Source organism: Lindgomyces ingoldianus, assembly GCF_010093535.1.
Source record: "Lindgomyces ingoldianus strain ATCC 200398 unplaced genomic scaffold BDR25scaffold_23, whole genome shotgun sequence".
Classification (NCBI taxonomy): domain Eukaryota; kingdom Fungi; phylum Ascomycota; class Dothideomycetes; order Pleosporales; family Lindgomycetaceae; genus Lindgomyces; species Lindgomyces ingoldianus.
In genome coordinates this window covers 999,527-1,024,973 of record NW_022985184.1, presented here as the reverse complement: position 1 = coordinate 1,024,973, position 25,447 = coordinate 999,527, and the positions used below count along the sequence as shown (strand labels likewise).

General features: G+C 52.3%; 12 protein-coding genes across 12 annotated transcripts; 8 read left to right on the top strand and 4 right to left on the bottom strand.

Annotated features, from left to right (window-relative positions):
- Positions 1-2,772: 2,772 nt before the first annotated feature.
- BDR25DRAFT_290009 (putative cytochrome P450) lies at positions 2,773-4,459 on the top strand (the record flags this gene model as incomplete). The annotated part of the gene is made up of 3 exons (XM_033688492.1): positions 2,773-2,998; positions 3,060-3,601; positions 3,662-4,459. The coding sequence occupies 3 exons, from the start codon at positions 2,773-2,775 to the stop codon at positions 4,457-4,459; spliced, it is 1,566 nt and encodes a 521-aa protein (XP_033545824.1).
- A 1,761-nt stretch (positions 4,460-6,220) lies between these two features.
- On the bottom strand, positions 6,221-7,066 carry BDR25DRAFT_230288 (uncharacterized protein; the record flags this gene model as incomplete). The annotated part of the gene is made up of 1 exon (XM_033685335.1): positions 6,221-7,066. The coding sequence occupies one exon, from the start codon at positions 7,064-7,066 to the stop codon at positions 6,221-6,223; it is 846 nt and encodes a 281-aa protein (XP_033545823.1).
- Positions 7,067-7,583: 517 nt separating this feature from the next.
- On the bottom strand, positions 7,584-9,683 carry BDR25DRAFT_304873 (uncharacterized protein). The gene has a single exon (XM_033690306.1). The coding sequence runs from the start codon at positions 9,608-9,610 to the stop codon at positions 7,790-7,792; it is 1,821 nt and encodes a 606-aa protein (XP_033545822.1). The 5' UTR covers positions 9,611-9,683; the 3' UTR covers positions 7,584-7,789.
- BDR25DRAFT_265003 (PRTase-like protein) lies at positions 9,614-10,811 on the top strand. Its single transcript, XM_033686890.1, has 2 exons — positions 9,614-10,106; positions 10,162-10,811. Exons 1-2 carry the CDS (start codon positions 9,927-9,929, stop codon positions 10,678-10,680), a joined length of 699 nt encoding a protein of 232 aa, XP_033545821.1. The 5' UTR covers positions 9,614-9,926; the 3' UTR covers positions 10,681-10,811.
- A 252-nt stretch (positions 10,812-11,063) lies between these two features.
- Positions 11,064-13,052, top strand: BDR25DRAFT_304871 (DOT1-domain-containing protein). The gene has a single exon (XM_033690305.1). The coding sequence runs from the start codon at positions 11,152-11,154 to the stop codon at positions 12,727-12,729; it is 1,578 nt and encodes a 525-aa protein (XP_033545820.1). The 5' UTR covers positions 11,064-11,151; the 3' UTR covers positions 12,730-13,052.
- Positions 13,053-14,005: 953 nt separating this feature from the next.
- Positions 14,006-15,357, bottom strand: BDR25DRAFT_304868 (uncharacterized protein). The gene is made up of 2 exons (XM_033690304.1): positions 15,229-15,357; positions 14,006-15,119 (listed from the first exon to the last, which is right to left on the bottom strand). Exon 2 carries the CDS (start codon positions 15,024-15,026, stop codon positions 14,079-14,081), a length of 948 nt encoding a protein of 315 aa, XP_033545819.1. The 5' UTR covers positions 15,027-15,119; positions 15,229-15,357; the 3' UTR covers positions 14,006-14,078.
- BDR25DRAFT_357321 (uncharacterized protein) lies at positions 15,049-17,087 on the top strand (the record flags this gene model as incomplete). Its single annotated transcript, XM_033695789.1, has 11 exons — positions 15,049-15,090; positions 15,135-15,499; positions 15,524-15,596; positions 15,635-15,803; positions 15,869-16,159; positions 16,197-16,255; positions 16,302-16,430; positions 16,489-16,656; positions 16,686-16,904; positions 16,932-16,996; positions 17,021-17,087. The coding sequence occupies 11 exons, from the start codon at positions 15,049-15,051 to the stop codon at positions 17,085-17,087; spliced, it is 1,647 nt and encodes a 548-aa protein (XP_033545818.1).
- A 66-nt stretch (positions 17,088-17,153) lies between these two features.
- Positions 17,154-19,916, bottom strand: BDR25DRAFT_230702 (RhoGAP-domain-containing protein; the record flags this gene model as incomplete). Its single annotated transcript, XM_033685352.1, has 3 exons — positions 17,154-19,375; positions 19,428-19,574; positions 19,745-19,916. The coding sequence occupies 3 exons, from the start codon at positions 19,914-19,916 to the stop codon at positions 17,154-17,156; spliced, it is 2,541 nt and encodes an 846-aa protein (XP_033545817.1).
- Positions 19,917-20,052: 136 nt separating this feature from the next.
- BDR25DRAFT_54574 (uncharacterized protein) lies at positions 20,053-21,018 on the top strand. Its single transcript, XM_033698727.1, has one exon. It carries the CDS (start codon positions 20,189-20,191, stop codon positions 20,528-20,530), a length of 342 nt encoding a protein of 113 aa, XP_033545816.1. The 5' UTR covers positions 20,053-20,188; the 3' UTR covers positions 20,531-21,018.
- On the top strand, positions 20,612-21,583 carry BDR25DRAFT_304867 (mitochondrial import inner membrane translocase subunit tim9). Its single transcript, XM_033690303.1, has 3 exons — positions 20,612-20,838; positions 20,888-20,957; positions 21,023-21,583. Exons 1-3 carry the CDS (start codon positions 20,831-20,833, stop codon positions 21,215-21,217), a joined length of 273 nt encoding a protein of 90 aa, XP_033545815.1. The 5' UTR covers positions 20,612-20,830; the 3' UTR covers positions 21,218-21,583.
- Positions 21,584-22,824: 1,241 nt separating this feature from the next.
- BDR25DRAFT_304866 (uncharacterized protein) lies at positions 22,825-23,679 on the top strand. The gene is made up of 2 exons (XM_033690302.1): positions 22,825-22,965; positions 23,023-23,679. The coding sequence occupies exons 1-2, from the start codon at positions 22,867-22,869 to the stop codon at positions 23,662-23,664; spliced, it is 741 nt and encodes a 246-aa protein (XP_033545814.1). The 5' UTR covers positions 22,825-22,866; the 3' UTR covers positions 23,665-23,679.
- A 329-nt stretch (positions 23,680-24,008) lies between these two features.
- On the top strand, positions 24,009-25,427 carry BDR25DRAFT_230849 (uncharacterized protein; the record flags this gene model as incomplete). Its single annotated transcript, XM_033685360.1, has 1 exon — positions 24,009-25,427. The coding sequence occupies one exon, from the start codon at positions 24,009-24,011 to the stop codon at positions 25,425-25,427; it is 1,419 nt and encodes a 472-aa protein (XP_033545813.1).
- Between the last annotated feature and the right edge of the window lie 20 nt (positions 25,428-25,447).

Genomic DNA, 25,447 nt, shown 5'->3' with positions numbered 1-25,447 from the left:
GTAGTAGGGCTTCCGGCTCTGGCGTAATTTCTAGTGGCCAATTGGGAGGGATCCGTATACTCCCCGGGTCTTAGAAATGAGATGGCCAGGATAGTCGAATTCTGAGACACACATATTGAGGCACGAATACGAAACTAGCGGCGGAGGATTCGACAGTGCATTATTTGTAGCCTTTCGCGTCACTGAAAGGAAAATGGAATCTCGGTGTATGTAAAGGTTAGAGTAGAGTCCAATAGGCTGACAGCATTAGCTGGTGGCCTTGGAAATCCTGAGCGTCGTACTTGTTATGCTTGCTGCGCTGCGTCATAGATTTTGACTTGAAGACGAATCTCTGGTTAAGCAATAAGTTTAGGTAGCCATGGACAGAGGGTTGGTCGAGCGAGCGGTGACTCGATGCTCGGCATTAAAGTTCACTAACAAGGAACACTTCAAGAGACGTAAATAGGAATAGGAGAGAGGCGTGCGTAATGATGAGAGGCTAGAACTCAACAGTCTCATATCAAAACATCGGACTCTGAGGCCCACCAAATCTTATCGAAGACATTCCAAGCTGAACCAGCAAGGTAAATATCTGCCGTGAATCGCGAACCGTCATCTTGGAAGTTTGAGACCAGCACCCAAGACATTGCTCAAGGGACGAATTCGAAATTTGATGGAGCTAACTACTTCCCGGTGACACACAAGCGAACCCTATGGCAAAGACATATGTCTTGAATTGAGACATGTCGACAGAATGTATTCCTGCCTTTTTAAGCAGCGGTAGAATAACTTCATTTGTTCTGCCTCATCTATCACAGCCGGTTTTAATATCTGACCTAGCCATCCGAACCTATTATGCGATGACAGTGCCTGTTCCTACTACTCCGCACTTACCCACCACTCACATTGCTCCAGGGGGAGATTTTCGTATGTTCAGGCCTCATCCCCCATAATGTCCCCACGTCATAGAGACTCTTTGTTGTTGGTTGAAAATTCTTCCCCTGCGACGGATGAAACAGATGAACATGGTGGACTTTGCATGCCGTAGGCTTGGCCAACAAAAGGGAGGAGTGACAAATAAATGCTGGCGGACCAGGACAAGCTACTATCTACTAATGCTTATCCCTCTCTACATAATATGGCTGCCCGAGAGGCTCCACATTAATACAACGCTCTTCCGCTGCACAGCCACGGGGTTATATAAATTATTCAGTCCATGTGTTCGTGGGGATCGGGAAAATCCTCGGTATGTTACAGTATACCCTTACATCGTTGATATGGGACGAATTATACTATCTAAGAGTATTTTCTCACTATCATACCTTGAACACCGGCACCATCAATCGAGGTACTATCCTTTGTAGAAGGCTGTGGTTATGATGACGTCTAGTGGGATTTCGCTTGGAATGGGTACATTCGTGCGGCATAGCATTCAGCGACGTCGCATCCTCAACAGCTTTAGATGTCCGTGTCTTTTCGTTAGTGCATATGTATCACATCACTTCAATTCAAAGCCCTTGCATGTCGTGGCGTGTATTCTTGAGAACTCTACCTGGAGTTAAACCCACCTTTCCTCCTTGCCGGAGCGCTTTTGAAGACGCGCATTTTCCCCATCGGAAAACAACTAAGACGTATTTTGGAGGGTAGAAATCAGTCCACCCACGTTTCCCCAGGTTCTCCTTTCTCTGCATTCACTCCCAGTATTCGTTATATTAAATTGGTACCCCTTTCATTGTGGTTAATGGGCCAGACAAGGCACACCCACTGAGGCTCTGGACCCCTATTACGGAGTCGAGGGAGGCATACTGAAAGATGTTCGTAATGTCATCTACAGCAACGCCGAAAATAGACAGTGGAACGTAGCATTGAGGCATAGCATGGCCTCAGACTGCAGTACATTAATTGATTCTGCTAATGGATGAAGTGTAAGCCTGTGGTGGTGCAGCGGAAGGGAGGTGTATTGGTGTGGAGCCTCTAGAGCAGTCATGATATATAGAGAGGTGCAGGCACTAGTAGATAGTGGCTTGGCCTGGTTACATGAAGATTAGGTTCGATGCGATGGAGATAGACCCTATTTCTAGAGAAAGCAAAACAGACTCTTGATATTCGGATAGGCAAGTCTCCCGAGAGAGTCAAGGACTAGCTAGGGTAGATCTAAAAATCGACATTAATGTAGAATCTAGGTATTTGATAAGATTTTCATCCACCGCCGGATAGCAAGGTCTCCTTGGCCCAAGTGGAGAGATTGCGATAGGAAATAATAGACAATACGGATGTAGGCTCTACATAGTCCTTCCAACTTGCTGATTACATAATTACCCATCTAACCGATTTTGTCAAGGGTTAGCGTTCCTATCACCACCCTCCTCTAGCATCTCCAAGGCTATAGTGCAAGGCCGACACGACACGGTAGGTCGTTGACAGTCGAAGGCGAACCTAATATGAACTTCCGCTCTCTAGAGCTTAGCCTCTCAGATAGCGTTGCTCGTAGCTATTAGAGGGGTACGTGACCAACGACTTCAAAATCGCATGTTACTCAACTGATTTTATGCCTGCTTTCAGGCCCGTCAGAAACAAAAACAATAATGTGGCATACAATGCAGTTTGCGAAAACGAGCCGTTGCGCAACAACAATTGGCTATAACAAGGATCACGGGCATGTCGCCATATCCGGTTAGAATTCTCGAGGTCGAGTCTGTCGTTGCAGCAGTTCTGGAGAACCCAATCTCAACCTCCACAGCCAGCGCAGGCTTCCCTCCTTCAGGACAACACAAATCTCAGCAACTATCCAGCATGGTATCCACGGCAAATACCAATATCACGGACACAGTCCTAAGGCTTCTTGGCGCGACATTTGTTTACTGTGTTTCAAAGGCCCTCTATCAGGTGTTATTCCACCCGCTCTCTTCTGTCCCAGGAGATTGGTACGCAGTATGCACGTCTTTGTACGAGTTCTGGTGGAATTGCCCCAAGTCGGGTCGATACTTCTTCAAAGTTGAAGAGATGCATCGCAAATATGGTAAACCATGTTGCTTCTGATTCTTAACTTTGCGTCTGATGAACACTCATGACGTCTGTAGGACCCATTGTGCGCATCAACCCATGGGAGGTCCATATTAACGACCCGGCTTTTTGGGACATTCTTTATTCCAATAGCCGAATGGAGAAAGACCCCATATATTACGGCGGATTTGGGATAAACGGTGCCGCAGTCGCAACCGTATCCCCAGACCTTCATCGGATCCGGCGGGGAGCTTATGCTCAGTTTTTCTCGAAAGCGCATGTTGGGAAGTTAGAACCTCGAGTTCTGTCCCGTGTGAAACAGCTGTGCACGCGAATTGAACAGCACATGGCCAACGATAAGGCGATTGATATTCAGAATGCCTATCGATGCCTCGCTACCGATATCATCACGGATTATGCCGCTCCGAAAACACGAAACTTCCTCGACAGCTCTGATTTCGCAGCAGTTTTCAACCGTGTGCTTAGAGACACTGCTGGTATCATTAACTGGAACCGACACATCCCCATCATATATCCACTCATCACTTCGATTCCGAGAGGAGTTATCGCGTTTCTCGACCCACAAGGACAGAGCTTGGCTATCATTGATAATCAAAATGTCAGTATGCCGTCTATACTTAGTGCGGCTCCGTGGCCGATGTAGCTTACACTAGCGCAGGATCTTCTCTCACAAGCTCGGGCGGTAGTCGAACAGAAAGAACAGACAAAAGAAACTCCAACAGTACTTAACGCTATCTATACATCTACCACGCTTCCCGCAGAGCAGAAATCCTTTACCAGGATATGGGAGGAGTGTGTGACAATTATCGGAGCAGGGACTGAGACCACCGGAAACACCCTTTCGGTTCTAACGTATTACGTTATCGCCAATCCATCTATTCAGTACAAGTTGAAAAAAGAACTCGAAATGGCTGCTGCGGACTCCGGCACTCCCCCGGACGGTCTACTTACGATTCGCACTCTAGAACCACTGCCATACTTAAAGGCCACGATGAAAGAAGCGCTGCGAGTAAGCTCTTCGGTTGTTGGACGCTTGCCTCGTCGGAACCCTACAGCAGCCATGATTTACACAGCACCTTCTGGTAAGACTTACACGCTCCCGCCCAACACCGTTGTATCGATGTCCATACGCGACATGCATTTCAATGAGAGCATATTCCCAGAACCCAAAGCATTCAATCCTGATCGGTGGATAGACGCGAGCCCGGCAGAGCTTGCACAGATGGAGAGAGGATTTGTACCGTTCGGAAAGGGTGTGAGACAATGCGTTGGGCTCGACCTCGCGAAGCAAGAGATTCTCCTCGTGGCAGGTAATTTGTTCTGGAAGTACCACCTCGAATTGTTCGATACCACGGAGAGGGATGTAAGTACTGAACACGACTTCTTCTCGCCGTTTGCCCCAGCAGACAGCAAGGGAGTAAGGGTCAAGGTTTGTTCTTCGGACAGAAGAATTTGAGAAGAATCTGAATCAGGAGCTACTTGTAAGGATTTTTTGCAGTCTCCAGATTTCCTTCTTGGTCCTGTCACGGTATCACGGATGCTAGGCTAGTGAACCTTGAGAACACCCGCAGGACTCAATCACCACGATAATCTTAATCATATGTGACTCTTGCCCTGCACTTCTATCAACCAACAATAGTTTCGTCCATTTTCCGTTGTTTTGGCCACATCTCCTGTGCAATTTTCTTATTCCGCTCAATTTATTTACTTCATCCCATCTCTTCACAACGGCTTCGACACAGTTCAACAGGCTCACCGCCACAACGCCTCCTCGAACATTTCACTATATGCCACCTTTTCATGAAACTACCGACAAATTTCGACGCATACTGCCATTTCTCTCACTCAACTTCTTCGTCCCATCTCATAGTTTCACAATTCAACAGCTACACTTCAATAAAGACATGGGTAATATGGCCCCCTACATGTCAGTTCACCCAATATTAGCGCAAGTGCCCGAGGATTCTGGCGCTCGCTTTCCTCTCTCCCAACAAGGACTTAAAGTCCTCGAAGTCCTCGCACCTAACCACAGCTATACAGCTATCTCTCAAACATTTCTTCTCGAGACACCTCCAGCCCTCGACGTGTATACGTCGTATCTACATCAAACCCCTCCATAACAGCCCCCAATCGGTTACTAAATAGCAATATTACTAAGCGCCACTAGAAAAGGTGCAATAAAGATTGTGTTATCTGAACAACGACCCCTGAACCGGGAGAGTTAACTTAAAGTTGATATCTCAGCGCTGGCGAATTAAGGCACAAATAGGATTATGTGGTCTCTGGCTGTAACTCATAACAGCCCTGTTCGATGAGAATTCTAAATAGCACCGCCGTTCCAATCGCAACGACGTGCAAATATACTGCGTTTCTTAGATTCTGGCAGTGCCATAGATCCGGTCGTCACGACAAGGGAGGGGAGAACAAAGGCCAGCGAGCAAGAGGGAATCGAATATGTTTGCGAATAGATGTGGCAGCCCTAGCCTTTGTGGTACATGTTGCTGAGCTCAGACATCCCTGAGCCGGTGTTAGAGCAGGACAAGGACCAGAGGATTGAGGAAGGGTTCCGATTATTTTCAGTGGAGCAGAGACACGAGGAAACCGGCGTCGAGATGAATGTCTTATCTGACATGATGTGGGAGGGGATCCAAAATTTGACTATGGAGACTATCGAGATGGGTCAGTTTGTGAAACTCGTCCCTTTAGATTAAGCTCCTGACATGCTGGTCGACTGGCCGGTTGTTATTGGTTCATATTAAGGCACTGCATTACTTCTCCTCCATTGGCTTTCTTTGCAAAAAGCATAGCATGCGCAGCAGTGTCCTTTAATATATCTGTAATGAAACCTAGAGCCTCTCTCTACAGAGTATATGTATAACTTTGTGGTTGTTTGTACACTTTATAGATACTCTAAGCTGAACTATTATAAGTGCGTGCGTTGATGCTTATAGACCCTGGCTACATGTGCTTGTCGGTTTTCTGCACCGCTCATCTTTGCTAGGAAATATACATTGTAGTAGTGGGTTTCAAGACAGTTGCGTCGCGCCCTAAAGGTATTCTCTATACAGTATATTTGCGATATTGTGGCTACCACTACCCTTTACACCTCGCCTATTTCCACTAGGCTTTCCTTGAAGGAATTACTTATATCTCGCGAACTCTTGTCACATCTCCCTAGCACTTTCCTTACTTCGCCTTCACTACCCAATTTGTTCATCTAGAGCTTACATACCTTACCCCCACACTCTGTCATTGTATGTACATACCTCAGTTTCCCTCCCTCTAGTCTAAACTCATGACTGTCCGCCGCCATCATCATATGCTCCCACACACAAAATATGCTCACACTGCCCATACTCTCGTCCACAACATACCGTCGATGTGTGTTCGGCGCTTGACTATGGTTGCTTGGAATACCCGGTTTACAACTATCATCACTTTTTCCCTTGCCCGTATACGCAGACCCTTCCAGTCTTGTGCAGGGTGTGCCCCAGGGGATAGCCTTGTCGGCCGTCGCGTTGCTCCACATATCGAGATAGGCGTCGCCGGCGGCTTGTAGGACTGCGCGCGGAGAGCGCTGGGATTCGGGGAGTGGGTCCCACTTTTCTGCTTTGACGTATTCAAGGGTTTTGGTGGCATTGAAAAGCCAGGAATTCGTTGTTGTGGCGATGCTGTCGATTGACACAACTTTCCCGTCATCCGCATGTCGTATCTGCGTGCCGATAACATATGGATTCGCGGCCGCGGGAGCTATGACCTCGGTGTAAGTAGCGCAGAGGACGAGGTCAAAGATTGTGCGGCGGTGCTCAATTTTCAGGGGTTTAGTGAGCACACTTTTCTTAATGTCGAGGACTTTATTGTTTTCTTGGTAGCTAAAGCCACTGGAGAGAATAGGTTGGAGTGAGTCCGGGTTTCCGGCTGTTTGGGCGGCGATATACATGTCGGCAGCGTCTGAGAGGGTGGTTTGGTTACATGTGGACGAGGAGGCGCCGAATGGGAGGGCAGTTGTGGCGGAAATTAGGAAGCTGGATAGTGCCCAAATCTTGAGGTTTAGGATTCCCATTGTGAAATTCCTGCTCTATATGCGGACTGGAGAAACTGGGTGCGAAAGGCTGTGAGTGTTCAAGTATAGGATGCAAAGACCTTGAATGGCGATGGCCCAGCGATTAACGCGAGGCGTGAACGCTACTCATATGTGGGTTGCTTCTTTGCAAGAACACGCCCACATTCCACATGCCACAAGGCCGCCGAGCCATCATTGATGATTTCTATTAAGTGCCGCGATGCGAGGGTCAAGCCGTCTGATTGAACCGGGATCTCTCAAGAACACTCTGCGGCAGAATGTGGACCCCACATAGAGAGTATATAAACACTCAAACAAACACCGCCAATCGGGATCACATTTTAGGAGATGCTCTTTCTGGATGGTGTGTGTGGAGTAGTGGTAGACATGCTGACCTTGTCGGCGAGCTGTGCTTGGAGGTGTTGCGGTTATTTGAGTACTACGAGGGTTCGAAAGAGAAAAGCCGAAGAGCCAAAACAACCGAGAGGAAAGTACAATAAAGAAACAAATTATAAACCTTTCATTGGCAGTATCTCATGTATCGTCATTAGACTCACCGCGACAGGACCAATTATTCTACCTGAAATCTTATCTCACCTTTCCGTGCCAGATGCATCCCTTTTCAAGCATTACCTAAGCCAATTATATCATAATCCAATGCAACGATACTTATACAACTAGAGCCTCCTCTCACGTATGTCCTGACACCATGGTACATCTTGTCTACGAGACAGAAGCCACCACCGTCCAACCAACGGTCCATCTTACACTACCCATGACTATGACCAAGATGCCCAGACCGCTCACCACACTCACGGTTCCATAAACGTAACTATGACCCCGCCTCAAGCCATTTAGCTCAGTAATCCACGTGCTAACCGTGGTCAACGCGCCGCAAAAGCCATCCATTATGCCCTGGAGAACCTGGCATCCTACTCGCCCACCACCGGCCAGACCCGTACTGTCTAGCCGCACGTGCTGAAGATCAAAGGCCATGCCAAGAACTGCAGTGCCGAAGATGTTAACACAGAAGGTGCCAAGTGGGAAGGAAGATATAAGCCCGTTGAGTTGAAGAGAGAGGTAGAAGCGCAGGAGACAGCCCACAGGCGCGAAGACACAAGCAGAAACGGCTTGGCCACGCCAGGTTTCGCGAGCCCAAGAGCCGTGACTGGATGGGCCGCCGGGGCGGTCTGGAGGCCAGATGGCCATGAGGACTGCGCCTAGCCAGGTGCCGAATGCTATGACTACTGTGGTGCGATCGATGATCTTCCGGAGAAGGGGAAAAGGGAGTCTGGGAGTCAGAGGCTCTAGGTAGATGGCGAGGTGGGCGCCCACTTTGAGGGCGGAATAGCAGAGCGCAACGGTGATGATGATGACAGCGCATACGGCCATGAAGCTGTATCCGCCATTTCGAGGGATGGTTGAGGTTGTGCTAATAGGGTTTGCGGCAGGATAGGGGTGGTTGATTGGGGAAGGGAGGTCGTTTGAAAGAGCGAAGAAGAGGTCGCGAATGAAGGATGAGAATGATGTGAAGGAACCGCAGAAGCCTGTTGCAAGGCCAATGTAGAGTGGGATTGTCTTTTTGACCTTGGCGTGAGAGGCTTTGGCTGTTGCAAGGTCTATGGCCTTCTCCTCGTCGTCTGCTAGGCTCGGGATCGAATTTGACGCGGCCTTACCCCACTCGTCGCGGAACAGCTGCCTGTCTTCAGAGAGGAAGCCCATGAAGAGAGTGCCCGTGACATTGGCCCAGAGCTCTGAGAAAAGCACGGGGGCGCCGGGGTAGAAGGTCAGCCATTGAAGGCCGAGTCGAGCCAAGGTACCCAGGATTGAGAAGATGATGAGGTACGAGATGGTGTACAATTGCGTCGCGAATCGAGAGGCCCTCTGTTGCCGGGGGGTTGGTTTCGATGCGATGTACTCGTCTGAGGATGTTAACTCTTTCGGCTGGTGGTGATGGCCACCTGCATTGTCGAGGATAGGCGGAAGCGCTGTGACACTGAAATCGGTGCCTCGACGACTCAATGGGCTGGGGTGGTGCGATGACCGCGAGCGCTGTTGGGCGCGCCTTTCTCCTCTCGAGCCCCGTGAGTGTGCACGCTCTTCCTCGAGGGTGTGGTGGGAGTAGAAGCTGCGCTCGCAGGGGTTTTCGATGGGCGACGGGCTGGCGACCTCGTTTAGGTTGTCGTAGGCATCCGGCATCGCGTAGTCCTCTCTCGTCGCCGTCGCCGTTGCAGTCGTAGTCGCAGTTGCCCGCCCGCCCTTGCCGCTCTTCTTCCTCTTCCCGCCTGCCCCCACAACACCCGCAGCACCTGCATCCTCCAGGCTCTGGTGTCTGTATATAGCCGAGTCGACGGGATTCTCAACGGGCGGCGGGGCTGCGACTTCGTTCAGATTGGCGTAGTTCTCGGGCAGCGCATAGTCCGTCAACTGCGCGCTCTGTGGCCGGGACGGGCTCTGAACCGATTTGTCAGAGCGGAAGGATGAGCGCTGCTGGTTGTAGTGCGATTCGCGCTGACTCTGGTATCCATCGTCGCTGTCTGCCATAGCCGGCTGCCCTCGCGCTGGCCTGGGGGCAGACACGGCATATATAGCGATATCGAGCACGGCATGAGGCGCCAGTCCGGCATGGTGGAAGCCCAGGATGCTGGCCAAAAACACCGAATAACGCCCTGCCGTCTTGGTCAGGATCGCCTCCAGGGACAAGCTTGCAGCATCATGCGCTACACCTAGAGGCTGCATATCCCCCGCCGCTCCCGCCAGACGTCGCCCTGCATTGAATCCAGTCTCCCTCAATAAATCTCCGACGCTCTCACGCATTCACGCATCCACGGCGTGATAGTCGAGTGTGAACCGTGCGGCTATGGCGACTCTGCCCCCCAATGCACATGTCTCGACACACCCGTGCCTGCAGGCCAAGCTCTCCCAGCTGCGCTCTGCCTCGACAAGCTCCAAAGATGTCCAGACGCTGGTGCATGAAATCGCCCTGATGGTTGGCTACGAGGCACTCGCCTCGGGCCTCGCGAGCATCGACGACGGAACAGTAGGTTTGCATCTCCCGCACGCCATACAATTCATGCTAACATAACGGGGAATAGGACAAATCACCGCTCGGCTACACATACACCAAGACCACCGTCTCGCCATCCTCGTCCAGCATCTCGCTCGTCCCCATCCTGCGCTCCGGCCTCAGCATGGTGCCCGCGCTTTTGTCGCTGCTTCCTGCTCCGGTCCCGGTCCATCACCTCGGCTTGTATCGCGAGAAGGCGACGCTCCAGCCCGTCGAGTACTACAACAACCTGCCGTACCACGGCCCCACGGCTACAAATCCCCATGCTGGAGGCCCCGCGGAGCTAGCCATCATCGTGGACCCCATCATTGCGACGGGCGCTACCGCATGTGCCGCTATCGACACACTCAAAGACTGGGGCGTCAAGAAGATAATCGTGTGTGCCGTGCTTGCGGCCGAAGGAGGCCTCGAGAGGGCGTGTGGTGAGTGGCCGGAAGGGGTGCAAGTCTGGGTTGGCGGGTGTGACAAGGAGGTGGATGAGAAGGGAATGATCAGGCCTGGTCTCGGAGATGTTGGAGATAGGCTGTTCTTGACTCTAGGGAAATGAAGAGAAGACGGGGACGATGCCCGGAGAATATTCTGAGCCTGAATCTACCGATAGATACCAGTGGTCAAGCACATTACTGTATGCTACCTACTTTCAGCAAGACGCCCAACAGATAGACTTTACTATCATCCTGCTCCACGTTATATGCTACATTCACTTTGATACTGCACCTCGCTCTTAGTCAACCCAGTCTGCTCAACCCAGTCCGCTCAACCCAGTCCACTCAACCCCAGTCCGCTCCAAGGTGGGATGTGCCAAGCGACAGACCCTGGACGCTGATCCCTGCAGTGGCGTCTCGTAACTGGGAGTGCAGCCTTGCAGGTCTTCGCCCTCTGCAAGTCGGTCAGACACGACAGAACAGGGCACGCGTGTAGTCAGGGCCACCGCAGGTTGCCTCGAAGCTTCACTCCACCACCTCACATTCATTCGGACATCGCTACCTGCAGTTGACTATCTAATCCATTATTAACCATGTTTAACACCAAGCCCAAAATCCGGACCCGCACCGTCACCGTGCCTGTCAAGAAGCCCCCCGCCGGCGCCGACAAGCCTTTCTCAACGTCAGACGCACCGCGCAAGCCCTCACAAACCCAGGCAAACAGCATCGCAAACAGCATCGCAGACGGTACAAATGGGAGTTTAGGGAAGGCCTCGGTGGCAGCGGCGCCAACAAGCCGGTACAGCCTGACACCCTCGGGGAGGGCCCAGAGCGTGTCCGCACAGTCGCGACCCGACCGCAAGTCGCTATCCGTGTCGCATGTCCAGCAGCGCAAGCGCAAGGTCACGCCTAGCACTCCACAGTGGGCGAGCAGCGACTCGGAGAGCAGCAACGACGAGGATGAGGATCGGCTGGGCGTACGGAAGCGGCAGAAGACGAGCAGCAGCATGGAGCCCATGGGCGTGAACCGCAGCCTCGAGCCGGATCTCAACCGGCGCATACGCATCCAGGACCCAGGACTAAACGGAGAGCCCGCGAAAAAGAAGCCTGGCAAGGAGGCCAAGCTGATACATGGGCTGCAGATGTCGACGGGTGCGTGGAACAAGGACTTCAGGCCTGCATTTCCCGGCAGTGAACACAATCTAGTCGTCAGGCTGCAGTATCCAAGTCCTTCACCGCCAGAGAAGTTTGCAACGGCCATTCCGCATGACAACTCCAACTTTAATCCCATCGACGATATCTACTTCAACATAGAAGAAATTATCCAACACTATCTCCCATCCGACCTCTCCGCCGAACTCTCGTCTGACATCACTGGCCCCGTCCGGCTGCTCAAGCGCGCCGTCACCAAGGGCTCACCCGAGGACTTTCAATCCGCTCTCAACGACTTCAACGCGCTGATCAAAGCCAAACTCGAAGACGGCACCATACCCAGGGTCCTCGACGCCCTACATTCTATCCCTCTTAGTCTGACCAAGCGCATTCTCGCACAGGTCTACCAACGCACCGTCTCGCCTCAAGCGCACCTCCTGCGCAAGGTCAAAGGCAAAGAAACCACATACGGCGAACTGCTCCCGCCCTTCGTCCACACCATCTTCCACCAAACCCGACTCAACTCGTCTTCCGTGTTCGTCGACCTCGGCTCAGGCGTCGGCAACGTAGTCCTCCAATCCGCCCTTCAAACCGGCGCTGAGAGTTGGGGCATCGAGGTCTTGCCCACGCCCGCCTCATTCGCCAACGAGCAAGCCGACGAACTGCGCGCCCGCGCCAAGCTATGGAACATCTCTCTTGGTTCGATCCACCTCCTGCAAGGCGATTTCCGCAAGCCCTCCGATATTGATGCCATCCTAGGACGCGCCGACGTCGTCCTGGTGAACAACAAAGTCTTCCCGCAGCAACTGAACGGTGTGTTGCTGGACAAGTTCTTGGATCTGAAGATGGGGTGCAAGGTCGTGAGTTTGGCGAGCTTTGGCGGAGGTGGGAAACAAGGCCTTCGGAACGAGCAGAGCATTGCGAATTTGTTTGATGAAGAGAAGTTCGATTCTGGAACGAATAGTGTCAGTTGGGCGGGCGAGAGTGTTGAATACTTTATTGCTACGAAAGCGCGATGAAACTGGGTCTGTTGATCTTGATTACGCATGATGAGTGTTTTCGGACTTGACCTCAGGAAGGGTGAGATCCAGCCAGTCTTTTTTTTTGGGGGGGGGTGGCGCCGGATTGGGTTTGGACTTTTAGAGCATTCCCATTTGGTGGACGGCATGTGTGTGAGCCTTTAGGTCGACGGATGACCTCAGTAGAGTCAGTCGTTGCAGCGGTGACTGTAGAGAACGGAGACACAGCTTCAGAGTGTAAGCGTAGATGTATGTTTATCGAGTTAGGTTTCGAGCACCAGCTAGATACCCATTGAGGAAAGAAGGATCTCAGGTAATCTTAGAAGCGTTTTACACCTTGTAGACCAATACCTCATCAAAACACATTCGGCACTGTCCGAATACAGAAACGGCTGTTCGACCAAGGAGAGCCCAAAGACGCTTACTTAGGTAAAGTGAAGTGGGATTGCGTCATAGAGGTCCGTCGATAAGACGCCTGCCTGGACATGGTGTGCTGGCTTCGTGTTGTGTCATGCCATGGGGTGTCCGCCACCATTTTCGAGACACCTTTGCTTAAAAAGTAACTCTGTTTTATCCTCCTATCTTACCTGTCTAGGAGGGTTAGTGACGGGGCGAGACAGCAGCCTTCACATTCTTGAAATTCGAGATTCAAGGCATTGAAGGCATGAGGAAAGAGTCAAATATGATGAGTGTGGTGCCGCTTTCGAACATAAAAAAACAAAGCAAGATGGCTGCAAGCATATAGCTTTGGTATTACACGATTCAAGTGGTTTCAATCGATCAAATCATACAGGACTGCTGCTGTGCTAGCTGCCTTCCCTTATTCTAATACCATTCACAAGTCCCATGCCATGCTATATCATATCTTCCATTTCCTTCCTCCATGAATATCAAATGACCGTCCCATCCCGTCCCGAATGCCAAGCTAAATCATATTGTTTCCCATAAGGATAGGTCCAAGCCAATGGCTCTATATACACACATGCATACTTTCACGCCAAATGCGGAAAAGGAATAGGAAAACAAAACCCCAAATGCTCGCTGAGCACAATAAGGACAGTAGAATATCAAAGATCAAAGTGATGTACAGTACAAAGAATGTAATAATGAGTCAATCAGAGCACGTGGACAGGACAGTTCTGACGAGGTAACTGTCCACCAGGACGCGGTAGGTGGGGAGTCGGGGTCTAATAAAGGAGTGGCCGTCCATCCATAGAGTGTGTAGTGTGTTGGATAACAACGTAGAGTAGGAGAATCGTGAGTCATTACGCCCGCTTTTTTTTTTATTACGCATTCTTTCGCAATTTGTGATCTCGTCCATCGGAAGAGCAGAGTTCCATGGTTGGGTATTATATCCACAGCGCAAATGCTCCGCCAACAGCACCTCCCACCATAGCGGCCTCCATCGCCCGATTTCTGTCTGCGGCACCCGACTGCAGCCCCGGCTTCACGCTTGTGGCTCCTGAGGGAAGCGGCTTGCCATCTGTCCCGGTAGCCTGCGCTGGCCCAACGAATGTGTAGCTGGTGATGACGCTTGGTCGGCCATCAGAACCCGTTGTGGTGATCAGTACAATTGAGGACACCTTTCCGCCACCGGGCGTATAGGTCGTCAAGAAGGTGCTTCCCTCAGCATTGGTGGTTGTCAGGACTTGTCCCTGCGTTGGTGCGAAGTCAACAGCAGACGTGGTCACGAAGGCTGAGCCTGCTGAATCTGTCGCCGTGAAGATCACAGCGGGTTTGGTCTCGGTGGCCACAATAGTAGAACCCTGATCGTTAGTACGAGTAACCGGAACTGCGACGGATGCAGTTGGCTGACTCAAGATTCCGCTGGAAACTACTGTAGCCTCCCCAGCCGAGTTGGTCGTTGTGATGGGAACAGGGACGATGACGGCGGATTCCCGGGAGCTTGCAGGAGATGGGTTTGACGACGGGGCCTGCGAACTTGGGGCCTGCGAGGAAGCGGGCTGGGTGGAGGTGCCATTCGTCGGCGGGGTCTGCCGCTTCTTCAGGTCCTGGACTGCAGCTACTATGAGCCTCGTGGCAAGCGGTGGATTCTCGTTGTGCACACGTTCCACGCCATGGCGACCAGATTCGAAGATTCCATCCTTGAATCGAGTGAGTCCGTTCAAGGCTACGTGGAGAGACTCTTCAGGCAGAGCGTTGAGCAGGTCTTGGAAAGCTTGCTCGGCATTGGCGTAGATGGGGTGCGTTTCCTTTGTCGGCGAGGCAGCTGGTTCAGAGACGACACTGCCGACCAGCGGAAGCCCTAGAAGGACAAGGCGGAAGAAAGAGTACATTGCGATATTGGAGACAGGGTAGATGAGTGTAGGTGGCGGTGTTCTGAGGGTCGAAAGATGTCCGGTGTCCTGGGGAGGGAAGCTGTAGCAAGGCCGTCAAGTCGTTAGTATGACACCATAATTTTTGCCAATACAAATGGAATTTGGGCACAGCTGAGCTTTAAGGCGACACGAGCGAAGGTGAATGGGGAGGGCCGCTTACGCAGAAAGTTCACGACTCAAGATGCGGGTGGCTGGTATCGCGAGCGCCACAAGAAATGTCGAGACGATTACGCGGTTATCGATACGGCAGTCTGCCTTTCCTGCTCAACAGGGAAAACGAGTGAAGAAGATGGGACAAAAGAGAGCTGTACGAATTCAACGAAGGTAGCGGCCAAGGCAGGACTGAAGAAGGGCGGAGGAGGAGGGCACCAGCATCAGACCAAGCTTACACCTAGTGAGGGATCCTCAGAACACGAGCGAGCACTCGGCTAGTCGCAGACTCGCAGCCAGGCCAGTCCCAAGCAGGCATCCAGCAACATTCACGCTTCCGATATCCGATCAAGCCATTTGCTCCCTCAAGCTGCTCTCGTTCTGCCTAGAAACGCCTGCCTGCGGTTGGTCCACAGGCCCAACCGTGTCCGTCCCAGAGCCCTTTCCTGTCTGAAACCTTGAAGGCTGTTGTTTTTCGTCTTGGGCAATGCGACATCCCTGTTACAAGTTGCTGCAGCCATGCTTCAAGCGAGCGCGCCAGATTGACCCCTGCTGTGAACGTCATGTCGAGCGATGACGGCCTGGGTCCGACTCCAGCATCATCAGGACCACTAGACTGATTCCCAGTTTCTATCATTATGTGTAGCGAGTGCCCAACAAGCAAGAATATGCAAGACGATCAGAATCGCGGATGAAACTCATATCCCTTTTCACTCCCAAACAATATGCGAAACCCATCAACAGCCTTTACCAGCCTCCCTTCTGTCTCGAAGTCACGGCGCCACACGCCAAAATTCCCTCCAATGCCCTCCAATGCGAGTCCCCGCATGCAGGCTCTATTCATAGCAAACCCTGCATCGCGCCACTAAGTCAGCAGAGAGTCGCCGCCCGCCAACGACAAATGGGCGTGCTCCAGAATCCGCAAATCCGCACATCGCTAGGTATAACCCCTCATCCAGCCGCATAACGCCAAGACAGCCATCGCCACATGGCAGTCAGTCAGAGCAGCAGGAGTGACAACACTGCGAGCGGCTCTGGTCTTGCTTGCTCCACTCAGAGGGAGAAAACTACTGACGGAACAAGAATGAGGGCAAAGGCCCAAGCGTGGTCAGTGGTCGTCCATTTTCTCTCCGCACTTGCTCCAAGCTTGCTCTAGGCATCTCCTTTTGGAGAGATCAGAGTAACGGAAAGTTTAAGGATGCATCACTCCGTGTCTGGGGTTTGAAGCTTTCTTCTATTAGTCTGTCATGGAACGAGATGCTGTCTGCAGTCCCCTCACGAGCCTAGAGCCACCTGCAGAATTGCTTACGTCCGGCATCACGAGAGCTTTTTGATCACGAAAAGCCATCCTCCATCCCGGACAGAGCGAGAAGTGGGCCCATCCGCGCTATTTCAGCTCCCAGCGCTCAACTCCCTCCCAGCTCTGAGCTGCCAACGTGTTCTCCGAGTCTCCGGATGTCGGGATAGCAATGCATGCAATACTCGGAACTAGTAGAACTCTTCTCTCGTCCGCAGCACCTTCTGCATTTGAATAACAACTTTTTTTTGGCCATGTCACTTCTTAAAGTTCAAAACGTTAACCGAAGAATTGATGAAATTACATTACTATCTACTTCGCCACTGTACGGCACCTCTCGCGATATCTCAACTTCGCTATATGCAACATCACTTCTAATTTCGCAACTAGTCAAGCCCGTCAAGACTCAAGATTAGAGGAGAAAATACCAGTATCCTAATCCGTCCCATGACCAACGTATGGGGACTGTCCAAGGTAAATCGTAGCCCAACTGACACCTTGGCAGATATACGGAAGGACCTCCGACCAACATGTCCAGCCAAACCAAACTCCCGCAACGCGGCGCGGCCTGAATATAGTCCCGTCTACTCATGCCATCATATACACTACACGATGGATAAGAGTCGGATGATCTGACGCTATGAAGGCGGAGGGTTGGGTTTCGAAGCTTCTTTCGCAGCGTCTTTCGAGGCCTCTGCTGTCTGTGGAAGCGGCTTAGGGCTGGTTGCAGTGGGAGTAACATCTGAAGACCCTTTTGAACCCTCGCTTACCGCCGTCCGAGGGATATCCATCGACTTCCCCCTAACAGCTAACCCCTCGTTTGGCCTACCGAGATGTTGCGGGGCGTGTAGGTCAGAGGTACTGCCAGGGGGGCTCTTGGCCAGTTGCTTCTTGGCCTCACGCTCTTTATGCTCCTGTCTTTTCTCTCGAAACCAATTGAGCGGGCCTTTCTTCTCATGCTCCTTAGTTTCTCCACCGTACGGAACAGACGTCTCCGAGCCTTGGTGAGAGTCAAATTGAAGGCTGCGTCGTCCTCCCCACGCAGAACTGCTCCCAAAAGAACTCATGCTCTTCTCAGCTCCGGGAACCGACCCAAGGTCAGTCTGACTCGCTGTTGGTGTTGCCTTACTCTCACCACGTCGATGTGATTTCCAAAAGCTCTTCTTTTCCTCCTTGGGTGGCTCATCTGTCGCTTCCGCTTCCGAGTATTCTGTGGCGGTTGAGTGTGACCTGAAGGATGCCGACGGAGACATGCTCGGCTTCAAAGTAGCCCCAGAATTTCGCGAGGAAACGGTGTCACTGTTGTACGATTGCAGCATCTCCTTTGAGCCGCTAGGGTGATATTGTGGGACCGATGGGGGTAAAGGAGATGGAGGAGAATCCAACCCGGGAGTGAATCCGGTCAATGAGTGCGTTGAACTGTGAGCACTGGGGTTGGCGCTACTCGGGAGCCGCTGCTTCTTCTGAAGCTTGTTTGGTTTTCTACCGTCCTTCCTTTCGTCGCTTGATGGTGATACCTTCGACAGAATCTGCGTGAATGTCCGGACAGCTGGAGTCGGCTCACTACCTATTGCGGCAGGTGGATCCAGAGGCCCTTCGATGAACTCGGACTTCTCACGCGTTGGGGTGAGGTGAGGACTACGCTTTCCATGATTTTGCGGTGCTGGGGGCCCTAGGACTTGTGCTACGCTTCCACTAGGTGCATCAGTAGCATGGGTAGCATTTGAGCTAGAGGTGGGTGAAAGGACTCCAGGAATTGGTGGCTGGATGGCTGAGTGTACACCTTGAGCCGTGGCTGTCTTGACCGCATCAGTGCTCTTCTCTCCGACTTGCTTGGGGGCATCGACGTTCTCAGTTTGAATGGATTGCGGGACAGGCAGCTCAGGTGGCTGTTGGGGTGCAGCAACATTGTGCAGGCCAGATGTGGGCGCGTGCGGCCTCGCCTCTTCCGTAGCTGGAGTTGGGGGGTCAGAGTGCTTCTCTCTCGAGAACCGGGCACCAGGAAGAGCTGGCGAGTTTTTGGATGGAACCGTGTTGCTTCGATGGACTCCGGATCCGGTCGGAGTACCGAAAGACGGAGTAACTGGGCTTGGAAGGGCTCCGGAATGTCGTGAGTGTCTCGAGGAGGTGGAAACGTTGCGTCTAATCCCCCCGAATTTGCGCAAGCTCTCGGCCCCAGCACTGGATGATGTTGAAGCAGATCGACCAAGCCCAGACTTGTTTCGACCAGGGGTTGTAGGAGTCCGAGCCTGTGGCGTCGGAGGCCCACTCTCAACGTGCTTGACGGTTCCCTCATCGACAGCGGTGCCCTCCATTCCGATCAAGAAATGATCCTGGTTGTCAATTAAGAAGATGAGCACGTCCTGACTCAAACGGTAATCCTGAGGGGACATGTCGTGCTGCGGATGCGACAAGATGCCCGGTTGAAAGATAGCAGCGAGATTAGATGTGGTCATCTTATTGACGTCGGATTTCGCAGCGAAGACTGCGAGTAGATCCAAGATGTAGAGGAGCAACTGGCGATTAAGGGAAGGCAATTCCTTGATGAGATGCTGATATATTCGTACGGCGGCATCAGGGTCGAATCCCCCAATCGACGGCGCCTGGCCTTCCAGAGGGCCAACCGCCTCGGCCTGGTGATTGCGCAGAGGATGACGGAATGAATCATAGTGCTGCAAAGGTATTATTGGCTCTGGCAGCTGATTGAAATACCTTCGGAGGATGTTGGCAGCATCGTGAACAGTGTAACCGGTCCAATCGAGGCCTTTGCCCCATCTCGGGGGCGTGTCAAAGGCGATCTTGAGTTCTTTTATCCTTTTCTCCGAGCCTGCGAGGCGGAAGATTCCTTCCACATCAGTGGCTGAACGAACCTGTTAGCATGAGCTGAATCGCAGGATGCATGGGGGTCTGACCTTTCTCCTTGAGGAAGACACCGCACTTGGCTACTACGATAGGTACGTAGCCGTATATGTAGCTCTCTCCGGTCTCGTTGAATAGCGATATCGCAACATTTGCATAGGGGATGCTAGTAATGAGCGGCACGCCAAATATGCCGCGGACTTCAGCTTCTGTAGGAAAGGAGGTTGCGTCAGTAACGGCATGTAATGCAAGATAGCGGGGGACGCTGAAGAGCGGCACAAGGCTAGGCCTTGTCAGATCCGACACGGCGCTGGATCATCGCGGCCGATAGGAGAAGGGTGCAGACTAATGCGAATTAAGATTGCTGTACCTTTTTCTTCGTCCTTCTTTGGGTTGCTTCGCTTGCTGAATTGCTTCCACCACGACGTGAGGTCGCGCCTCGCGGTCGCGGGCTCAGAGGCCATTGTTGGGGGCGGAGCAGGCTGGGGCTCGCCGTTCCTCACACGCGGCGTGGAATGGGGGGTATGTGTGCCGTTCGGCATGTTAGAGCAGGGCCAGAGGCGTCAGGGCCGTCTTGTTGCAGTATCGGGGAGGTTATACACGTTCGCACCGCGTTGCGGCTTCTTGAGGGTGTCTAGCTGGCGCCAAAATTGCCTCCGTCGCCAGGCGGCAGCGATCACCAGCCGCAGGAGTCGCGGTGAAGCAGCAGGGGCGTTTCTGTAGAGCGCTGAGTGCGAAGGATGTGTGAGGGGTGCGCAGCGTGCGAGAGGTCGTTGCAGAGGGGTGGGAGAAGGGTAACGGGGGGGACGTGTGGATGAGAGAGCAGAGGATGTCGGGGTTGGTTGTCACGACGGCGGACCTCGAGAAAGCAACGCGACAGGGCGATGGCGGCTGGAGGGCGACACGAGATGCCACGGCGACGTCAAAGGCAGGGAGAGGACCTGAAGCGGGCCGCGAGGTGTGGCTCAGGACAACGAAAAGACATGCAGGGTCAGGTGCTGTGAAAGGCAATGATGGCGGCGAGGGGCCCCGAGGTTGGATGGGGGACGACTGGAGCTTGGCGCTCCCTGATGTGGCTGTCCGCCGTGCGATTTTCAAGGCAGAAGGCCCGGTCAAGCAGCGCTGGAGTAACGAGACGCGAGCAGGCGCCCAGTAGTAGTGAAGCACTACGGATTGAGCTGTCGATCGGGCAATCGGGCCAGCAGGTGCAAAAAGAACCTTGGAAGCCTTTGCCCTCTCGAACAATAAAGCGTTGGGCTTGGCGGATCCCAGCCCTGGAGAGCGCCGCAGCGGAGATGTGACGGCCCGCATCATCGACATCAAAGCTCGCTTCCAAAATTTTGGGCGGGCTGGAGGCCGACCCAGCTCCATCGAACCCTCCCTCCGTCCACAACGTATCCACCTCATATCAAAGCCAATCAATCAATCAATCTAACGCGTCCCCCGCTAACACTCCATGGATGCGTATGGCCGCTCGTTTCTTTGTGCCAGATGATGGCTAACCGAATGACAGTCTCACGCCCGCAGAGCAGCGCGAGCTCGAGGGCCGCATGCAGAAGAAGCAGATGAAGGAATTCATGAACGTAAGACAGTCTCGGTAGTGTCCATGTCCACTGCCATCCCGACGCTGACAGATCCGGCCATCAAGATGTACTCCAATCTCGTCCAGCGGTGCTTCGACGATTGTATCAACGGCTTCGAGAGCAAGTCTCTCACCTCGCGGGAAGAGAGCTGCGTCATGCGCTGTGTGGACAAGCATATGAAGGGCTCGCAGCGATTAGGCGACCGATTCCAGGAGCAGAATGCTGCCATGGCCGCATCGGGAGGCCTTTCTGGTCGGTAGGCCTGCGTCCAGGAATAGGAAACCGTCGGCATATTTGGGCTCCATACGGATCACCACTCTCCAGCACATGTTGGTGCAAGATCTGCGAAGCAGGGCGGCGCTACGAACGTCGGCCCTCGAGGACCAGGTGGAGCATTCGGAATCTTTCATCCACTGTATGTGTAACCAATTTGCGGGTTTTGGGATCAAGAGCGGTTGGAAAATCCTCTTCTGCGTCCATCAATGTCCCGTTCGAGCTTTCTTCCTTTCTTTCGGTGACCTGAGAATACCAAGCTTGACGCTTCCATGCTATTATATTCCGTTCTATAAGGTTCTGTTTCTTTCAAGAGTAAACCAATTTACTTCAACCACAGCAAATGCAGAAGCATTAGCAGCCCTGAGCCCAATTCCCAATGCTAGCCCCCAAGCTCACCTCGCAGGACTTGGTGTGAGACCCTTGGAAGCAGTCCAAGGGGTGGCTTAAACACAACCACACCGATGCAATCACTCTCGACGATAGAATTTCGACTCCAAGATAAGCCCCACAAACTCAAATACCCGCCTAGAGTCCCGTAGAAAACTCTATGCAACGGAATGGTTCTTGGTGCAATGCGCCACAAGCTGTGGCGCATAACGACCACGTGAGCATGGGACACCTCAGCAGGCGCAACCTTTCCAGCTGAAGTCGTCTTGGCTGTCGTAGGCCGTCCAACCTTGGTTTGTTCCTGGGCACCTGGGCATAGACTTACTTATTTAAAGCCAGCTCACACCACCACCCCCAACCTAAACAACAGCAACAATCAACTTGCGAACGCATTTCCTTTTCGTTCACAACAACACTACCACTGCCCGAACCCGCTTCTACCAACGACAACTCAACTATCATGGGTCTCATGTGGACAAAGCATTGGGGTGGCCGTCACGCAGGCAAGTGCTGTGTTCTCTCTTCCTTCCTGATTCAATTGACTTACAAGACACCCAGGTGGTGGTGTTGTGGTTGACAAACACGGCGTGCGACGTGCACCTTTCCGCTTCTCCTGTGGGCGCTTCAGCTGCTTCCGTTAGAGCACTCTTGGGCCATGTCACGAAGAGACGACTTACTGTATGTCCCTTTCCCGTGAACACGGTCACCGCCTCTAACGAACTGGCAGTCGCTTTCTAAATACCTTCCTGTCACAACTACGACATCATAATACTCCAATGGTAAAGGCATTGTTTGATTGGGCTTTTTGCAGTAGGGACTGCTAGAGGATATTGAGGTGCACTTTGGCATAGAGCAACCATAGAACGCTCTTAGGGCGAGGTCTCGTTGTTCCTGTTTAGCATGGAAGCTGCTCTTCGACTGGCATTGTCCTGGCATGTCCCTATGCAGCACAATCTACCCGTCTTCACACTCGAACGCCCCCGTTGCATCACGCCGGAAGCTCATACGCGCCTTCAAGCGTGCCTAGCGCCTGCCCTTAGTTCTTCGGAATCGACCTTTGCTCCCGTGCTAGCGTGACGTCATACTGTCGCACCGCCACAGGTGGAAATTATCCATCCGTCGGTTCGATGCAGCTTTTGCCCTTCCCCAATTTCAAACACGCCACGGCTCGCCGTACACAGTCACTTATCCAACGATATCAATGGGAGAGTGTAAGCTACCGCCCAGCAAACCCGGCAATAGCAATATGCGCGCAACAAGCTCCATCCTCGTCATCAACCCAAATTCCACGGAGTCCATGACGGACTGCCTCAAGCCCCTGGTTGATTCACTCCAATTCAAAGATGTCCTGCAACACCACTCACCGCGATTCTCTTCTCGCAAACTAACCACAGCTTATTAGACCACCCACGCCTTCTTCACGGCACCATCGGGACCGAAGAGCATCAATAATGAGGACGATGCGGTCGAGAGTGTGAAACACTGTCTGCCTGCCCTCCAGCCTCTCCTCGATCGCCACAGCGGCTTTCTCGTTGCATGCTACTCTAAGCACCCGCTCGTGCCGTTACTGAAAGGGCAGCCCGCAATAAAAGACGGTCGCAAGCCAGTTACAGGCATCTTCGAGGCGAGTGTGAGCACGAGCCTTCAAATAATACACCCGGAGGAGCGATTCGGCATTGTCAGCACGGGCAAGGTTTGGGAGGAGATGCTTTCAGAGGCTATAGTAGCCTTTCTCGGCACAGGATCCGAGGCGAGCCAGAGATTTGCTGGGGTCGAGACAACTGGGTTGAATGCTACCGATTTGCATGATGCGCCTCCGGAAGAGGTTCGCGGGCGCATCCAAGATGCCGTGAAAAGATTGCTGAGGAAAGGCAAAGTTGGCGCCATCTGCCTCGGATGTGCAGGCATGTCGGGAATGGACCAGATGGTCAAGGAAGCTTGTGTTGAGGAACTGGGAGAAGTCGAGGGCTGCAGGATTAAGGTCGTGGATGGAGTTCAGGCCGGAGTTGCCTGGCTCGAAGGAGCAGTTCGCTCTAGCTTCTGAGGATATTTGAATAGGCAAATGAAATGACATTGAAATTGAATAAGCAGTTCCCTTTCCAGTCGAGTCTTAGTGAGAAGAGTATAAATATTAGACCTCGAAATCGCACGAGGGGCTGTCGAATCCTGTGAACAAATTGTGTCGGGTGACGTACATTCCGATGCTTAACTGCAAGCCCCTCCCATCTCCTAACCATTCTTCCACACTCAGCGCCTGCCTCTTGCAGTGTTATGCCGAGAGGCGCTTCAAAACAACTCAACTATCTTCAACCCATACAGAATAAATATAAAGGCCTCTCGCCTCTTGTACACTCCTCCTTCATTCTTATATCCGAACAACGCCAAGAAATGAATAAAACACTACCAGCATGTGCGACATTGGACGCTCTTCCTAACGAACTCCTAATCCAGATTGCCTCCCATTTTGATCGGCAGCCTCCCTCAATATTAAAATTCACACATGAGCCATCTGCGCAGTTGACATGTTCGGAAGAAAGATCGTTGAAGTCATTATCCGGGGTATCGTGGAGATGGAGAAAGATCGTACTCCCTGTTCTATTCCGCTACTCCAGAATCTCGCTCGACAAAACTCCCCAATGGGTTCCGATCGATGCCAGGCTAGTTGAGAATATGCAAGGTCAGCTAACGAAGCTGAGCAATCACGAACTGCAAATATACCAGAAAATGAGAAGCAAATTCAAGAGCAGCTCAATGTGGGCATTCGACGAGTCTTTCGACGATCTCCTTATCAATTTGTGTCGAATCCGGGAAGGAGATGACTTTCTGCGATCAGTACCGAACATCCTGTGGCTTCCGCACCTCCCGAAGACGTTTACAGACTTCGGTCGCTTTGTGGCTCACTACAATATGAAGCACTATATTAAAAGTCTTGTGGTTTTCACGGATAAGGAGTATGAATTACGTCATGTCTCGACTGCCGATGCCCCATTGAGTCGAGCTGTGTCTGAGATTTGGTCCCAGATCTTCTTTCGTCTAGAACCTTTTCGGGTGGTTGTAGCTGCTCCTCCTACTACCCTCGCTGGGCTGTTGGATACGCAAATGCTGAGCTCGGATGCCTGGGCATTTGACATGAAAATGCACTATATTGAGCTTCTGCAGCCAGAGCCGAGTCGTATTAACCATCCCAGAGAATCTACCTGCCGCCCGTGGGATTCTGCCTTAGTGCACCGAAAACCTTGGACCCACCTAGGATATAATGAAGGGTCCTCTATCACCGCATACAGTACCTACGAGTATCACCTCAAGCAATCCCCAAAAATGCTATACCTCATTATTCTAAGGCTGGCGAAGGAAGTGCAGGACTGTTGCAACATCGTATCCTTCTCGTTTCACGGCGTGTTCCCCTTTAGTACCAATATCACGACCATCATCCGCGCACTACATAAAGTAAAGACGTTACGGAAAGTGCACTTCCAGCTCGCGCCTGGAAATGAGAACAGCCTTCTCAATACACCGAAACGAATGGGGCGAGCGCAACCTCATGATTTATGGATGGAGTGGAACGAATCCTACAAGGTCATTGCCAGTTTCCTTGGGGTGTATGGCTTTGCTGATGGGGCGGAATTTGTGAGCTCAGATTGTGATGTGGCTGGTTTGGCGGGTGAGGTGGACGACTATATGGATATGCGTTTTAAGCGGGGGAGTGGTTGGAGGAAAACGGAGATTGGGAAGTGGATCAAAGACGAAAGTCTTGGTAAAGACGGGGCACCTACGGAAGCAGGCCCGAGTGCTGAAGCACCTGCATAGAGCAACGTTCGTTGCGTACG

What these genes read in the sequence shown, in the direction of transcription:
- BDR25DRAFT_54574 (XM_033698727.1), top strand. Translation starts at nt 20,189, where the DNA reads ATGAGAGAGCAGAGGATGTCGGGGTTGGTTGTCACGACGGCGGACCTC.
- BDR25DRAFT_265003 (XM_033686890.1), top strand. Translation starts at nt 9,927, where the DNA reads ATGGCGACTCTGCCCCCCAATGCACATGTCTCGACACACCCGTGCCTG. An exon ending in CGAGCATCGACGACGGAACA is followed by an intron (nt 10,107 to 10,161) that starts GTAGGTTTGCAT and finishes AACGGGGAATAG; the next exon opens with GACAAATCACCGCTCGGCTA.
- BDR25DRAFT_304873 (XM_033690306.1), bottom strand. Translation starts at nt 9,610, where the DNA reads ATGGCAGACAGCGACGATGGATACCAGAGTCAGCGCGAATCGCACTAC.
- BDR25DRAFT_304867 (XM_033690303.1), top strand. An exon ending in AGATGAAGGAATTCATGAAC is followed by an intron (nt 20,958 to 21,022) that starts GTAAGACAGTCT and finishes CCGGCCATCAAG; the next exon opens with ATGTACTCCAATCTCGTCCA.
- BDR25DRAFT_304871 (XM_033690305.1), top strand. Translation starts at nt 11,152, where the DNA reads ATGTTTAACACCAAGCCCAAAATCCGGACCCGCACCGTCACCGTGCCT.
- BDR25DRAFT_304866 (XM_033690302.1), top strand. Translation starts at nt 22,867, where the DNA reads ATGCGCGCAACAAGCTCCATCCTCGTCATCAACCCAAATTCCACGGAG. An exon ending in ATTCACTCCAATTCAAAGAT is followed by an intron (nt 22,966 to 23,022) that starts GTCCTGCAACAC and finishes ACAGCTTATTAG; the next exon opens with ACCACCCACGCCTTCTTCAC.
- BDR25DRAFT_304868 (XM_033690304.1), bottom strand. Translation starts at nt 15,026, where the DNA reads ATGTACTCTTTCTTCCGCCTTGTCCTTCTAGGGCTTCCGCTGGTCGGC.